The sequence below is a fragment of the Cricetulus griseus genome, chromosome 8 (assembly GCF_003668045.3).
Source record: "Cricetulus griseus strain 17A/GY chromosome 8, alternate assembly CriGri-PICRH-1.0, whole genome shotgun sequence".
In the NCBI taxonomy this organism is placed as follows: domain Eukaryota; kingdom Metazoa; phylum Chordata; class Mammalia; order Rodentia; family Cricetidae; genus Cricetulus; species Cricetulus griseus.
Genome location: NC_048601.1, coordinates 86,258,377 through 86,274,191, shown reverse-complemented (window position 1 = coordinate 86,274,191; position 15,815 = coordinate 86,258,377). Strand labels below are relative to the sequence as shown.

At 41.1% G+C, this 15,815-nt stretch overlaps 1 protein-coding gene across 1 annotated transcript in view; it reads left to right on the top strand.

Moving 5' to 3' along the window:
- Positions 1 to 15,815, top strand: part of Gars1 (glycyl-tRNA synthetase 1) — a 38,357-nt gene that overhangs the window by 11,053 nt on the left and 11,489 nt on the right. The window contains exons 5-11 of the mRNA XM_027429682.2: positions 1,010 to 1,098; positions 1,546 to 1,622; positions 4,266 to 4,411; positions 7,940 to 8,089; positions 10,365 to 10,527; positions 13,274 to 13,438; positions 14,671 to 14,778. Coding sequence (XP_027285483.1) covers positions 1,010 to 1,098; positions 1,546 to 1,622; positions 4,266 to 4,411; positions 7,940 to 8,089; positions 10,365 to 10,527; positions 13,274 to 13,438; positions 14,671 to 14,778 — 898 coding nt within the window. The remainder of the gene's footprint in view (positions 1 to 1,009; positions 1,099 to 1,545; positions 1,623 to 4,265; positions 4,412 to 7,939; positions 8,090 to 10,364; positions 10,528 to 13,273; positions 13,439 to 14,670; positions 14,779 to 15,815) is intronic.

Below are 15,815 nucleotides of genomic sequence, written 5' to 3'. Positions count from 1 at the left end.
AAGTGCTTGCTGCCAAAACTGATAACCTTAGTTTAATTCCCCAGCACCACATGGTCTAGAGGGTGAACTGACTCCTACAGCTTGCTCTCTGGCCTTGTCACATAGAGCCACATACATAGACACACCTGAACATATACAGTGAATGAATAATTTTAATTTTAAAAAGCATTTTTGATGACAGCATAGTGTTTTGTTTTATGAGTGTAACATAATTTAGTCAAGTGATGTATCATAGGCATTTAAAGTGTTCCTGAAGTTTTGTTCAAATCGGTACATTTTTTTATCTACCCTTGATTATTGCCATGGCATAAATTGTTAGTGTAATAAGCATTCTCTCTCATGCTTTATGTGTTAAAGTTTCAATGCAAAGGTGTATGTTCAAGATTATTGAAAGTAGGGTAGAATTTCTGTAACCGCACGAGAGGAATTCTTACCACCTTGCGTCTTATCCTTATTAATGTTTAATGTTGTCTGGTAAGATGGCAGTTTTTATTATTAGCCTCTTAGAGGTACTCTTAATAATCATGGCCAATTAAGGTAAGAGGCAGTCCTGTTGATAAATCTGTAAGATCTGGATAAGCTCAGTGAGCTATTTGTCCCATTAATAAAGGTAGTATTAATGTCAGTATAGGTCAGGATCTGTACTGAGCCGTGATGAATTCTTGACTCATTAAATTCCTGATGACTTTTGCCTTTGCTTAGATGACTAATAATAATGGAATAAGCATGAATTATCCTGAAATGTCATACAGCCTTAAGACAGTTTGTAAATGTGTATAATCTAGCTAATCTTTTCCCATAGGAAATACTTGAGAGGGAATGAGAGGGCTTTCGCAGGACGTATGTCTCTGTGTCATGGATACATGGTTGCTCTAGACATAGGATTTCCATCTTTGACATACATGGATCTAAACTCTGGTTAGACATATTAAAGGGGATCCTCTCCTAAGATAATGTCCTGTATTCATTTGAATGAGAGTCACAGGTTAGTTTTCATTTATTGATTTAGGACCTCTGGCCATGTAGACAAATTTGCTGACTTCATGGTAAAAGATGTGAAGAACGGGGAGTGTTTCCGCGCTGACCACCTGCTGAAAGGTATGGGTCTGCCTCTCTCTTTTCTGTGGTTGCTCAAAACAAAGGTTGAACCCCCTTTTCACTCAAGTTTTTCCTTTTTTAAAAAAATTGGGTTATAGTTATACTCAGATTAAACAAATAGATCAAACCCTTTATATTACATAGTCTCCAAGAGATTAGTTATATTCAGATAATAATTTCTCTAATCAGCAAGTGATCAAATTATTATTGGTTGGGGCTGTAGCTCAGTGGGAGACTGCTTAGCATGTTTAAGGCCCTGGGTTTTATCAGCACAAGAGAAAACCTGGAACATTAAGACCAACCCTGCAAACGGCGTATGCATTAATAGAAAATAAGAACACTAACTTCAGATTCTTTTTTAATTGCCCAGCATTGAAACTTAACATGTTCTTTTTTTTTTTTTTTTTTTTTAACTGATGGAAACTGACACCAACACTTTTCTTCTAGCTCATTTACAGAAATTGATGTCAGATAAGAAGTGTTCTGCTGAGAAGAAATCAGAGATGGAAAGTGTCTTGGCCCAGGTGAGACGTTTGAGACGTCGGAACAACTATGTGGGCACTCCTGGGGTCTTCCATGTCTGTCAGCAGTTCCATGGAGTCCATTTAAAATTGTTCTTACACCATGTTCAGTCATGAAGTCTCATGTAGCACACCTTAAATCTTCTTCTGTGGCTAATGACAAACAATTGTGTTATTAACTTTTCTTTTTTTTCTTTGATTTTTTTTTAGTCAGTGTAGCTCTAACGGTGTAGCCCAAGCTGGCTTCCAACTTGAAGTGGTTCTCCTGCTCAGCCTCTCTTGCCTAGCTCTAAAACCCATTTCATCCCATTGCTCTATCTAGAACTGAGCAGAGAACTTGGTAACATTGGCTTGTTTCTTTTTCACACATTTATTTATTCATCTTGTGAGGGAAGGCTTAGCACGTGCCACAGCTCAAGTGTGGAGTCCAGGAGACGGTGTTAACTCGGGCCTGCAGGTCTGTGGCAGGCCCCTAACCCTGAACCCTCCCGCCTCTGTTTGTGTGCTTCACTTTGTTTTTATCTTTTGAACTTGTGGTTCCTCATCAGCCTTCCAATGCTGGGATTATGGTGCAGGTTACTGTGCCCAGTTTAATATTTTGTTTTTCTTTCATGGGAATTGCCAGAATCTTTGCTACCCTCTCCCTATTTTTCTTTCAAGCCTGCAGATTTTTCTCTGTGGTAATTAGCTTTGCCTTCCAACCTTAGATGTGACATTTTCTTCTTCATTTAAATTAAAAACTTTGCTAATCTAGTTGTTGATTCATCTGTGAGTTTATTTTGGTCTCTATGATGTGTAATTTGTCCCTTGCCTGGAGCTTGTTGCTCTAATGTCGGTAGGGTTAGAAAGTCAGTGTTTTTTTTTTTTATTCTGATGCTTTTAGATCTGCATGTTCTTTTCAGTCCTGGGAACGGAACTCTGGCCTGTGTCCTCAGTCCTCACATGTTCATTTTATTTCCTTCCTCCTTCAGAGGCTTAACATTTTTCTAAAGAAAATGAAAGATGCCTCTAATTGTCCCTGATTTTAGATTTTTTTTTCTTGAGACAGGGTCTCACCTTAGCCCTGGCTGTCCTGGGACTCGGTATGTAGACCAGGCTGGCCTTGAACTGACAGAGATCTGCCTGCCTCTGCCTTGCTAGTGCTAGGGTTAAAGCTGTGCACCACCATGCCTGGCTTTTTTCCCCCCCTGCCCCTGATTTCTTATCTTCCATTCAGAATTGCTAAGGATATTGCCATGTGTATGCCATGGAGTGCACTTTGATCAGACCTGTTGCTTTCATTTCCAAGTAAAGTAACCCTTGAGAACTGAGAGTGGCTGATTTGGTGCTGTGATTGCAGTTTGAGCACTAGCCTTTTCATGTCCAAGAATAGTGAGCTTTGTTGCTGTTGTCATGTAAAACCCTCAGTGAATAGTGAGAGGTGGAGGCTAATGCAGTTCTCAGAAAAGCCTCTGTGGCTTCACTGGTTCAAAGCCCATCTGGTGTGGGTGGACACATCTTGCTGATGCTGCACCACTTTGTGCCAGAGATTCCACTGCACTCTGGCAGTGGAATCTGAAACACAGATTCTCCCTCCAGAAGCAAGAGTTCCTTCCTTTTATGTGTGCTCAACACTTGAAACTTGCTTCCCTCCTTACCCTGTCTGTCTGTGTGGACTCAACAGCGAACGCTTACTTCCCCTGCTCGCCCCTAAGTCTTTGTTGACCTAACTCTACATGTTGCATTTTGCAAAATCAGTCTTAAAACTTTATTACAAAAAATATAAAATTAGAAAATAGACCTGAAAGGTGAAAAATCTTCTAAAATTCTTTGAAGTTAATTTTCTTACTTTGTAAAATATGAATAAATGTCATAACAAAAATATAGTCACTATTCACCTTGTCCTGACTGTGTGGTTGACTGTGTTCACCTCCATCAGTGTTGTCATTAGAGTTTGGACATTTTGCAAGTGCATTTCTGAAGTTCTGTGGTCATCTCTGTGGGGTAGTCACTGGTGACCATGGCCCAGGTCCATTGGATGATGAGGGTTTCAAAACGACCTTGTCCTCTACTGTTGCTTTTGGCTAAAGAAAATAGGGGGACTTCCCTTACCAGTTATGAAGAAAATTGAGAATTCCTGTTTGATCCATGCATTCATCTTGTTTTAACCTATTTGTTGACTCCTTACCATCCATCCAAAAGTACATGAACTATCCTTTGTATAGAACCCGGATGGAAACAGTGAGTCTCCACCAGTCTCTCTCATTGGTTTCCTGCCTTTCTCTGTTCTTGTTTAGAACTTAAGCATTGGTACTTTTCCATAGCAGCAGCCGTTAAGCTTCCTGATGGTGGAATTGTCCAGTGGAGCTGTCAGGAGTGTCATTAGTCTCTCCATATAACTCAGCACTCTGATAGCTTCCTTAGTCCTTGGTGTGACAAGATAATTGCAGGCTCATTTAGTTCATTTCATGTCCCAGAGCTGGAATCAGCCATTTTCCCCAAGCAGACCGTGTCCTCATTAGTGGAAATGTTTCTTGCTCATGTGTTTGAGCTGGGAATCTTCTGCTGTACCATGGCTGGAGCAGTGATGGGAGGCAGCTGTGTGTAGTGATGATCTGCACCTTGTTCTGTAGTTTTTGCCTAATTATTTTCTTTATGTGTCCTTAGCTTGATAACTATGGACAACAAGAACTTGGGGATCTTTTTGTGAACTATAATGTAAAGTCTCCCACTACTGGCAATGACCTGTCTCCTCCGGTACCTTTTAATTTAATGTTCAAGACCTTCATTGGGCCTGGAGGAAATATGCCTGGGTATGTATTGCTTTTATTTATCCGTTTATCTAACACACTTATTCAAATTGCCTATAACAGAAGGCAAAACTCAGTGCCAAAGGGAAAGGCTGCACTTTGATAAGCTAAAGCATAGTGGTTTTGTGTTTGTTATTAAGTAACTATGAAGCCCATGATCATCGTACCTTCCGGTAAGAGCTGCATGGGACAGCATGGCCAGAGAGAGATGATTTTTTTTTTTTTTATGTATTATTGTATGTAAATGTATACTTTAGGAATGATTGCGTCTGTCCAATGCAGTTTGTGCTTTCTGTGCCATACTGTCCCTAAAGCTACTAGTCATAGATGGATGGCTTTTTAGCACTTGGAATGAAGCCAATGCTTCTGAGAATTGAATTTCAATGTTTATTTCACTTTCACTTTTAAGTAGATGTATCTAATAGCCCACATTCTTGAGAGAGAGATTTTGTACATGAAGTAAAGCTGGTGACATTGTAGAGCCTTAACATGGGACAGACCTTCTGACACATCTGTTGATTCCTGGTGATACAAGAAAATGGTTCTTTTAATCACTCAATCTTTCTTTCTCTTTCCTTTCTGCTTTTATTAATTTATTCTGGGAGTAAGGGTACATGTGCCACAGCATTGGAATATAAGTCAGAGTACAACTTGTAGACGTTAATTCTCTCCACCATGTGGGTTCCAGTGACTGAACTCAGGTTCATAGTTGTGGCAGCTAGCATACTTCCCAATGAGCCACCTTCAGGCCATGCTGGCTAATTTTATGTCACCTTGACATAAATTAGAGTTTTCTGCAAAGAGGGATCCTCAATTGACAAAATGCCTTCATAACATCTGGCTGTAAGCCATTTTCTTTGTTAGTGATTGATGGAGGAGGACCCAGCCCACTGTGGGTGGTGTCATCCCTGGGCTGGTAGCCCTGGGTTCTATAAGAAAGCAGGCGGAGCAAGCCATGAGTAGCAAGCCAATAAGCAGCAGCCCTCCGTAGCCTCTGCATCAGCTCCTGCCTCCAGTGCTGTGGAAGTATAAGACAGATAAACCCTTTCCTCCCCAAATTGCTCTGGTCAGCCTTTTTCATCATAGTAATAGAAACTGTAACTATGACACAGGCCATTTAAGGAAGTAATTTAAAAGGAAAGGAAGCACACTTAAGTATGTTAGTTAAAAGTAGGGGCTGGAGAGATGGCTCAGTGGTTAAGAACACTGACTGCTCTTCTAGAGGACCTGGTTTCAATTCCCAGTACCCACATGGCAGCTCACAACTGTATAACTCCAGGATCCAACACCCTTGCACGCACACACACACAGGCAAAACAGCAATAAAATAAAAATGTAAAAAGTAGAAATAACGTGTTTGTCCATTGACTTAAGAGAAGTTAAATTGTCGTGAAGTAGATCATTTCAGTGTGACATTGTTTCACTTAACCTGACAGCTTCTATTTATTTAAAGGTGGGAAAGTATAACGTCACACTGGAGGTGGCAGAATTTTACACACTGCTTATAAATATAACCTGCAGCAGCACTTACATGTGGATGAACCTGGGATGGGCCATAAAAAGAATAGTTGGTTTGTTAGAATGAAGGATGGTGAAGTTCATGAATGCTAGTTAGGAGTGAAGCTTCAAGCTGGGTGCCAGCTCAGTTTCTCAATATTTGATGGCAGAAATAAGTTGTGTCTTCAGCAGTAGAACTTTATTGTCAGTTTGTGAAGAGCAGCAAATAGCCTTGTGATAGCTTGTGATGTTTGGGAGGTCCATGGGACCCTTTGGCCAATGCTCAACCAAGTATAACCCATCTAGACCCTGGTAACATAAGACATCTAGTTGGGGCATTGTCTTTCCCATTATATGTTGAATATATATATGTGTGTGTGTGTGTCTATTTCTATCTGTGTATATAATTTTATTTTTTAAAGGAAGCTTCTACAGTAGTAAGTTTCCATATGCTTTTTCAAAAGGCCTTTAGTGTTAACATCCCTAAAAATTCCAAATGACTTCACCAGGAAATTTCTACACTTTCAGCAAAATGGCAGAATATAAAGTTAACACACAGAAATCAACAGCCTTTCTATATACAAATAGTAAACATACTGAGAAAATTATCAAGGAAATAATACCTTTCATGGTAGCCTCAAAAAACAGACATCTTGGGATAACTCTAACCAAGCAAGTGAAGGAAATTGAAGATGGGAAGCTCTTCCATGCTCATGGACCAGTAGGATTACTATTGTGAAAATGCTCATCCTACCAGGACTGTCCAGGTTCAGTGTATTTATTTCCCCATCAAAACTCAAACACAATTCATAGCAATTGAAAAAATGATCTTCTGCTTCATAAGGAAACCTGAACCCAAAGAAACCACCCAAAATAGCTAAAACAATCCTGAATAATAAAGAACTGTTGCAAGTATCCCATCCCAGATTTCAAGTTGTATTACAGAGCCGTAGCAATAAAAACCATATAGTGTTGTCATTAAAACAGGTATGCTGGTTAGTGGAATCCAATTAATGATTCAGGCACAGGTCCACACACCTGTGGACACCTGATTTTGACAAAGAGGCCAAAAATATACAGTGGACACCATAAGACAGCATCTTCAATAAATGGTGCTGATCAAACTGGATGGCTACATGTAGAAGACTATAAATAAATCAATCCGTATTTGTCACCCTGTACAAAACTCCAGATAAATTATGAACCTGGTATATTTATACAATGGAATGTTAATCAGCTGTTAAGATAAAAGAAAAGAAAAATTTGTAGGTAAATGGATAATGGCTGAAATTAGAAAAAAGAAATCATCCTGAGTGAGGTAACACAGACTCAAAAAGACAAACATGTTTTCCCCTTAAATATGGATATTAGTGTTTAAGATTTTGAAAACTGTACTGCTACAATCTGAGTAACCACAGAGGGAAGGGGAAATAGAATGTAGTGCTATGGAGAGGTAAAGGAGGAAGAATAGGAGGCTTAAGTGGGATGGAGATGGGAGAGGAGGGCGCAGGAGGCAACTTATAGAAGACTGTATAGTTGAGCTTAAGGTTTCAGAGGGTTCGAGTCCATGGTGTGAACTGAAGGCATGGTGTAGGAACAGCTGAGAGCTCAGTCTCCAGCCACTCTGGGAATGGCAGAGTCCACTCCCAGTGATACAACTTATCCAATAAGGCCACTCCTCTTAGTACTTCCCAAACAGTTCTACCAACTGGGGGCCAACTATTCAAACTTAATAGCCTTTGGGGGCCATTCTCATTCAAACCACCATAATGACACTCAGAGAGGTGGGTGTTTTGACCATGGGGACAAAGAAATAAGGACAGTTCTCAAGGCATTGTGGCCGACCCAAGTTCTTAGTGCATCCCCATGGTTCTGTGGGAGTGTTTCAGACTTAGGACAGGATTCCCTCCTTCTGATTTAGGCTTAAGTTTAGCTTTGCTGTGAAAAAGGTATGTGATGCTCGACTTGTAACAGACTTTGTTTTATTTGAAAACACAATTTATTTGTAATAGACTGACTTATTTAACTTTATAGATATCTGAGACCAGAAACTGCACAGGGAATTTTCCTGAATTTCAAGCGACTTTTGGAATTCAACCAAGGGAAATTGCCTTTTGCTGCTGCCCAAATTGGAAACTCTTTTAGAAATGAGATCTCTCCTCGGTCTGGATTGATCCGAGTCAGGTATTACTGTTGGCATTGGGTTGGAGGTATAAACTGACTGATTTGTACTTAATCTTGATCATGGATTTCTGTTTTTTTTTTTTTTTTTCAAATGTAATCTCTGGTGTGGGTGGCAGTTTTGATTGAGGGCATGAATTATAAGGGAAAGGAAGGAGCCTGGATAATAGCTTATGGTTCCTGCTTGCTCTTACGTTATCTCTTCCTTTACATACCACCTGTTTTGAGGATGTTGAAACCAATGCATTTCTGTCAGTGATGTATATTATGGGGTCAGGTGTGTATGTGTGGTGTTATAAAGAATGGGTAATGACCAGACCAGGTGGCATTGCTTGGAGGGTGTGTACTGGATGCAGCCTCTCATATGAGATAGGGAAGTTGGCAAGCCAACACTGATGAGTTCAGACACCTGCCTAACAGCCTGCTCTGTCTGGTGTGTCCAGGCATGTTGGCGAGGCATCCTGCACTGGCTAGTCTATTTTCTAGAAGCCTACTATGATAAAAGTTTTATGGTTTCCATATTTCTTCCTGATGTCACCATTATGAGTAATATATTCCATAAAAATAAAAGGGCTGTGTAGCCATAGTTAGCTTTCTTAGGCTCCTAAACAGTCTTGTGGCCCAGCATCCTGGCACTCCACCATTGCCTGTCTTGCATAGTTTTCAAGGTGTACTGATACATACATGGCGGAATGATTACCGCAGACAAGCTCATAATCTGTCCTTTACATCGTTGCCTTTCAACTCTTACTCTGGTGGTAAGAAGCTTAACCCTTTCAGCAGGTGTTGAGATGATATTATTACACTATTAACTACAGTTGGCATTAACGACAGGTGGAAAGACTTTGGCAGCACTTTTTTGGGGGGGATTCTGGGTAGGATCCTTAATTCATCTTCCCTGCACTGTAGAAGTTCACTTCCTGTTAACTGTGGTGGAAGTTATGCAAGGACAGAGTTCCACATTCACCTCAAGTTTTTATGTGCACAGACACATTTCATAGTTGTCGAAAGATAATTAAGACTTAGTAATAAAATGTGCCATTAACGAGTAAAATTTAAAACCCAGAGCTCTTGGCAGTACATTTTAGAGGGTGAGGGCCAATCTACGCAATTTTGTGTTGCTTCTAAAACATCTGAGATAATCATGAGAGTCCACCAGTGAGATTGTGCCCACTTTTTAAAAAAGATTTTTGACTCATAAAATTAACTTAAAGCACTCTCCCTTCCCCTGTAATAGCTACTAAATTGCAATTCAGAGAAATCTCTTTGGAAAACCATTGCCGTGTGCATATTTATTCCGTCATTATGTGCTGAGCTTGATAGTGGCTTGTTCAGTTCATGCCCAGTGTCCTTTGCCTGGAATAAGCCTTTATTTAGAAGCTCTTCCTCTAATGAGACCATCTGTTTGGTGCCATTATCAGTCATTTACTTGTTTGGAGCTATAAAACACAGTCAATCAAACTGCTTTAAAACCCGGAGAACCATTTCAGTTCACTTCTAATTTCCCATTCTTTGGAAAGTAAATGTCTGTGGCTTCTTTTAGTATATATTTGTGCAAAGACCCGATGCTTTAAGCAGAATCATTTTATGTGGGTGTCCCTGTTCAGCATCTTGTTTCTCTCATATTTGGCCTTTGCTTGGTTTCCTATTTTAAAGGCTGTATTAATCTACTTTTAAAAATTATTTTTATTGCCAGGCAGTGATAGCACAGGCCTTTAATCCCATCACTTGGGAGGCAGAAGCAGGGAATTTCTCTGAGTTTGAGGCCAGCCTGTTCTGCAAAGTGAGTTCCAAGACTAAACAGAATAACCCTATCTCAAAAAACAACAACAACAACAAAACAAACAACAAAAACCCCCACAAAACCAACCAACCAAACAAAAAAATTTATTTATAACTTATACACTTGGGTGTAACTACAGAGAAGGAATTAGTATTTGAGAGCAGATTGTTGCTGAAGTCATTATTATTTTTATTGTTGTTATTTTGATAGTATAGATTTCACCTAAGGCCTTGAGCATACTAAGCATGAACTCTACCATGGAGTTGTATCCCAGGCCAGTTACTGAAATTTTTTTAAAAAAACAGCCACCTACACAAACCTAATCTAAAAATTTTTGGGTGGTTTCCTTAGGAAGCCAGAGTTCTGCTTGGTCACAAGAAATTCCTGCCATTTAGGGCCTTTATCTGTGGAGGAATGAGCAGCTGGAAGTAGGAGCCTTGTTGACTGAGTTTTATAATTAGGTGTGCAGATTCCTATTTATTTTTTTCCTTCTAGGGAATTCACAATGGCAGAGATTGAGCACTTTGTAGATCCCACTGAGAAAGATCATCCCAAGTTCCAGAGTGTGGCCGATCTCTGCCTTTGTCTGTACTCAGCAAAAGCCCAGGTCAGCGGGCAGTCTGCTCGGAAGATGCGCCTGGGAGATGCTGTGGAGCAGGTAAACTTCTGGAGGAAATTGATTTAGATTGTGCCCAATCGGGGATGGCAGCACTTAGCGGCTTGCTTGTACACTGGGTGATGAAATACTTGACGTTAGCAGTATTTTTGTTTATTTTGTGGCATTTCTGGTCAAGCCCAGAGTCATGTGCAGGCTTGGCAATTGCATGACCCGCATCCTCAGCCCCTGACAGTTTTTGTTCATTGTGGTACTGGTGAGCAAACCTAGGTCCTTGCATGCTGAACAAGTGATCTAGTTCTAAGCTACGGCGCCAGTCTCCATGTAGTATTTGCTTTATATAGAATTTATTTTATAGTGTTAGTATCATGAGAGAAAATGATCTGAACCACCCAATTCTGAGCCGTGAGACTAACATTAAGAAAAATGTTTAGGGATTGCAGAGATGGCTCAGAGGCTGTTCCTCCAGAGGATCCAGGTTTAATTCCCAGTACCCACGTGGCAGATCACAGGAGTCTAACTCCATTTCTAGGGAATCTGACACCCTCAAGTATACATGTAGCTATACATGTAGACAAAAACACCAATGTATGCAAAATAAAATTTTTAAAAAAGAAAAGAAAAAAAATGTTTAGTAGATGAGCCAGGGAGGTGGCTCAGCAAGTAAAGGCAGCTGCTGCTAAGTCTGAGGACATGAGTTGGATTCCTGGAACCCACATGGTAGAAGGAGAGAACCAACTCCTGTAAGTTGTCCTCTGTCCACACATATAAATTTACAATAAAATTCTGTCGAGCAGAGCACTTAGAAATTAGGTCTTGGTTTGAACTGTGTATCGTATCTAACTAACCCTATGTTAACAATCTACACTACTTGGAGACAGAATTTTACTCAGGAAAAGCAAACACTGGATCCAAGCCTCTTTGTGTTGCCCACAGCATGGGGTTATAGGCCTTGTATCTTGCTGGGTTTCTTTAAATATCTGCCTGGAGAAAAGAGTGAGTGGAAATTTACCCTCATTAGCTGCTTCCCAGTAGTGACGGACTTGCCTGAAGGCGCACTGAGCCTTCTGGTTCAAGAAATATGCAAGAAGAGGTATCGCCCAATTTGTGGGAATGATCTGCTGTGCTAAATGTCATAACCAAGAGCAACTTGGGAGGAAAGGGTTTTTTTTAGATTACAGACTGTAGTCCATCATTTTGGGGGAAGCCAAGGTAGGAGCCTGAAGCAGAAACCAGTGGAGAAATGCTTTTACTTTTACTTGTACTGGCTTGCCTCTCCAGGCTTGCTAAGCTACCATTCTTATACAGCTCAGGCCCTCTAACCCCAGTGATGGTACCACCCATAGTAGACTGGGCTCTCCTATATCAATTAGCAACCTGCAGGGGTCTCTGCTCCCACTGTGGCCAGCAGAATAGTTACCTTTGGGAGATAATAAAGCAGTTAGGTTCAACATGACTCAGTAGCTGGTGTTGGTTCAAACTTTGAGAGTGTGACCCTGAGTGGTTTATTTTAGGCATATTTAAGCATACCACAATTTGGAAAAAAGTTTCCTGGTGATAATTAATTGAATCCCATGTGCACAACAAAGCTTAAGACATGACTACTTGGAACTCTTTGTAAAGTAAAAGTAACATCTTCCATAAAGATTAACTGAGGAAACAGAATTGAGATAAGGGTCTGCGGGATGATCCGGTGTGGCCTGGCCACACAGGTAGCATAAAGGTTACCAGGCTATTAACCAAGTCTGCTTCCAGCCTTCTGGGTGCAAAACAAGGTCATCCATCTCTCACTTTGAAGAGACAACCAGGAGTGTTTAACATTCCTGGTTTCCTTAGTGCCTGCCTACCTGTGAGCACAAGGACTTACATACTTTCTACAACAATTAAGAAAATGCCCGCTGGCCAGTATGGTGGACACAGTTCTTCATTTGAGAACTGTGTTTCTAGGTTCTCAGGTATTCTAGGTTTATGCCAAGTTGACAAAACTAACCAGAGATATCCTTGCAGTGGTAGGAAGTGAGGCTAGATAATTTCCAAGGCCTAGTACTGATGTTACAAAATGCTATATACTATATGGAGCAGATGAATTTCAGTGGGTGAGAATACATTAAAAAAAAAATTCAAGGTTGGGCAGTGATGGTGCATGCCTTTAATCCCAGCACTCAGGAGGCAGAGGTAGACAGATCTCTGAGTTGAGGCCAGCCTGGTCTACAGCGTGAGTTCCAGGACAGCCAGAGCTGTTAACACCGAGAAACCCTTTCTCGGAAAACGAAAAGAGCTCAATATATTTCTTTAGTTAATTTAAGTTAGAGTTTAACTAGATTTAGGAAGTTTATGTTAGGCTGACATTGTGCTGCTGTAGTTGAGGCCTTTAGACAGATAGGTTAGGCATTTATTTATTTATTTATTTATTTATTTATTTATTTATTTATTTATTTATAGACAGAGTCTCACTATCTCTGATTGCCCTGGAACTCACTCTGTGGACCACTCTAGCCTGGGACTCACAGGTCTGCCTGCTTCCGCCTCCCAAGTGTTGGGACTAAAGGTGTATACCAACATGTTAGATATATTTTGACAGCTTCATTATTAATTTGTTAACTTGACGTTATCTTTTTTTTTTTAAAAAAAAATAACCGGGATTTCGTTGTTCTGAAAGCAAGAAGAAAGTTTACTCTCTCCCTGTGTCCTTTTTTCAGTAGACTGGAATACTACAGGTAGTACCTTGGACTTCAAAGGTATTAATGTGATTTTTTTTCCTGTTTTTGCTGTACTCTTGCTTGTTCAGGGTGTGATTAACAACTCAGTATTAGGCTATTTCATTGGCCGCATCTACCTCTACCTCATGAAGGTTGGAATATCTCCTGATAAACTTCGCTTCCGACAGCACATGGAGAATGAGATGGCCCATTATGCCTGCGACTGCTGGGATGCAGAGTCCAAAACGTCCTATGTAAGTAGACTTCAGTAAGGTTTTTACACTGTTGCTTACTGTTTTTCATGCCAGAGTGGACCACAGGAGCTAACAAAGGCAGCAGCTGACTTGTGCTGCTCGTGTCTTTAAACCCCTGGGACACAGAGGTAGCTGTTTCAGATGGGGAGTGAAGGGTGAAGGTGGGGTGGCATGTGTGTGCCTGCTCCTCGGTGGATGGTACTGTAGCCACCTCAGTGGAGATGAGATGACAAGATTCTGACAGATGCTGGCAGTGATGGTCGGGCTACAGCATTGCAACACTCTCTCCTTAGAGAACTATTTGGTAGATTTAGGAGATAGACTAGGAGATGCCAACCTCTTTTTCTCTGTGTATTAATAAAAATCCAGAGGTCTCTGGATTACCCCCACCATGCCCTCCCATCCCTCTAAATGAGCTTGAGTCCTACAGCTGAGGAAGAACAATCAGAAGGGTATAGCAGACTTTTGCTCTATGGAGCCAAGGTCCCAGGAGACATCTAAGCAAGGGGTCTGAGAGCACCTGGCTGTTCCTGGTTGCAACAGAGAAACTGCTTGTAGCTCAGGCTCTGTGAGTTACACAAGTCATTGGCTTTGTGTTTTATTTTTATAAAATGACTTTGTTTTTTATTTTGTCTGTTTAATGAAGTCTTCTATGTTAGCCCAGGCTGGCTTAAGACACGAACGTCTTGCCTCAGCCTCAAAGTGCCCAATTAGAGGCATGAGTCACCACATCTGGTTTAGTGTTAAGTGACTTTTATTTTTAATGGGTTAACTTTAAAAAAATAGTTTTAATGATTTATTTTATGTGCATTGGTATTTCTGCCTGCATGTATGTCTGTGTGAGGGTGTCAACTCACTTGGAGCTGGATCATAGACAGTTGTGAGCTGCCATGTGGGTGCTAAGAATTAAACCTGGGTCCTCTGGGAGAGCACCCAGTACTTTTAACCACAGAGCCATCTCAAAAGCAATAACTTATTTTTATAAGACAGAATGCTGGATGTCAGCCCGGAAAATAAGGCCACTGAGTATACAGTGTGAATTCCTCCATGTACTTTGTAGATGTGTTAGCTCCCTTGTGTATGAAACTGTTTTTAATAATGTACAAAATCCAGTTGGAGATGCTCTAACTGAATTGTCCCTGAATATTTGGAAGGATTAGTTACAGTCTGCATGCTTTCATGAACAAAGCCAGTGTGAGCGGTAAGTGAATTTGTTAGCTCTGTCTTTCTAGGGCTGGATTGAGATTGTTGGATGTGCGGATCGTTCCTGCTACGACCTGTCCTGTCATGCTCGAGTCACCAAAGTCCCACTAGTAGCTGAGAAACCTCTGAAAGAACCCATATCCTTTCTGGCCACTCCAAACTGAAGGCTGAAGGTGTGTGAGCCCCAGTCTGTGCCTCGTCTTTGGACGAATGGAGAGCTTTGGTATTTCTTAAACTTGGTGGTGGTTCCCGTCATTGCTCCTTTCCTAGTTTCTATTTAGGGTTTAGTGAGCACCCACAGCATGAAATCTTAAAGACACAGGTTTGGAGTATACCCAGAATGTCATTCGGGGCGCCACTTTTTTCCTCAGATGTTCCCAACATGCACGGGCACCTACATATAGGATACCTGGTGAATGTTATTCTGCTCAAATGAGCTGAATGGGAGTTTCCCTCCCCTTCTCTTGACAGGGTTTCTCTGTGTTCCAGCCCTGGCTGTCTTGGAACTCAGAGATCTGCCTCCTCTGCCTCCTCAGTGCTGGGGTTAAAGGTGTGCACCACCACACCCTGGCTGACTTTGCTTCTTTATGAGAGCTGATCCTTAGGGTTGACTAGTTACAAATCCAGATTTTTTTACACATTACATTTATTTATTATTGATATAGCACATGTATAGGACAACTTTCAGGAGTTACTTCCATCCTTTCATCACTTGGGTCCCAGGAATTTAAGTCAGTTTATCATCTTGGAAGCAAGCACTTTTTCCCAATGAGCCACCTCAGTAGTCAAAGACATTACCAGAAGTTTTTATGCTAGGAATTGAGGTATTGTTGTGAATTAGATAACCTTAGAAGTCTTTGTTAGTGGCATTCATTTGTTCTTTCTCTGTGCTTTGGGAGTACATGTTCATGTGTGTGAGGCTGCATGAAGACATATGCACGTGGGACCCAGATGCCGCATCGAGTGTCTTCTTCTATTGCTCTCTACCTCATTTTCCGAGACAGTCCCTCACTGAAAATGGAGTTCCCTGATTTCACCAAGGCTGGCCGAACAGCAGCCCCAAGGAGTCCTCCTGTCTGCTTCCCGAGTGCTGGGATTGTGGGCATGTCCAGGCTCACTTGGTTTTTATGTGGGTGCTAGGCACTGGAACTCAGATCCTCATGCTTGTGTGGAA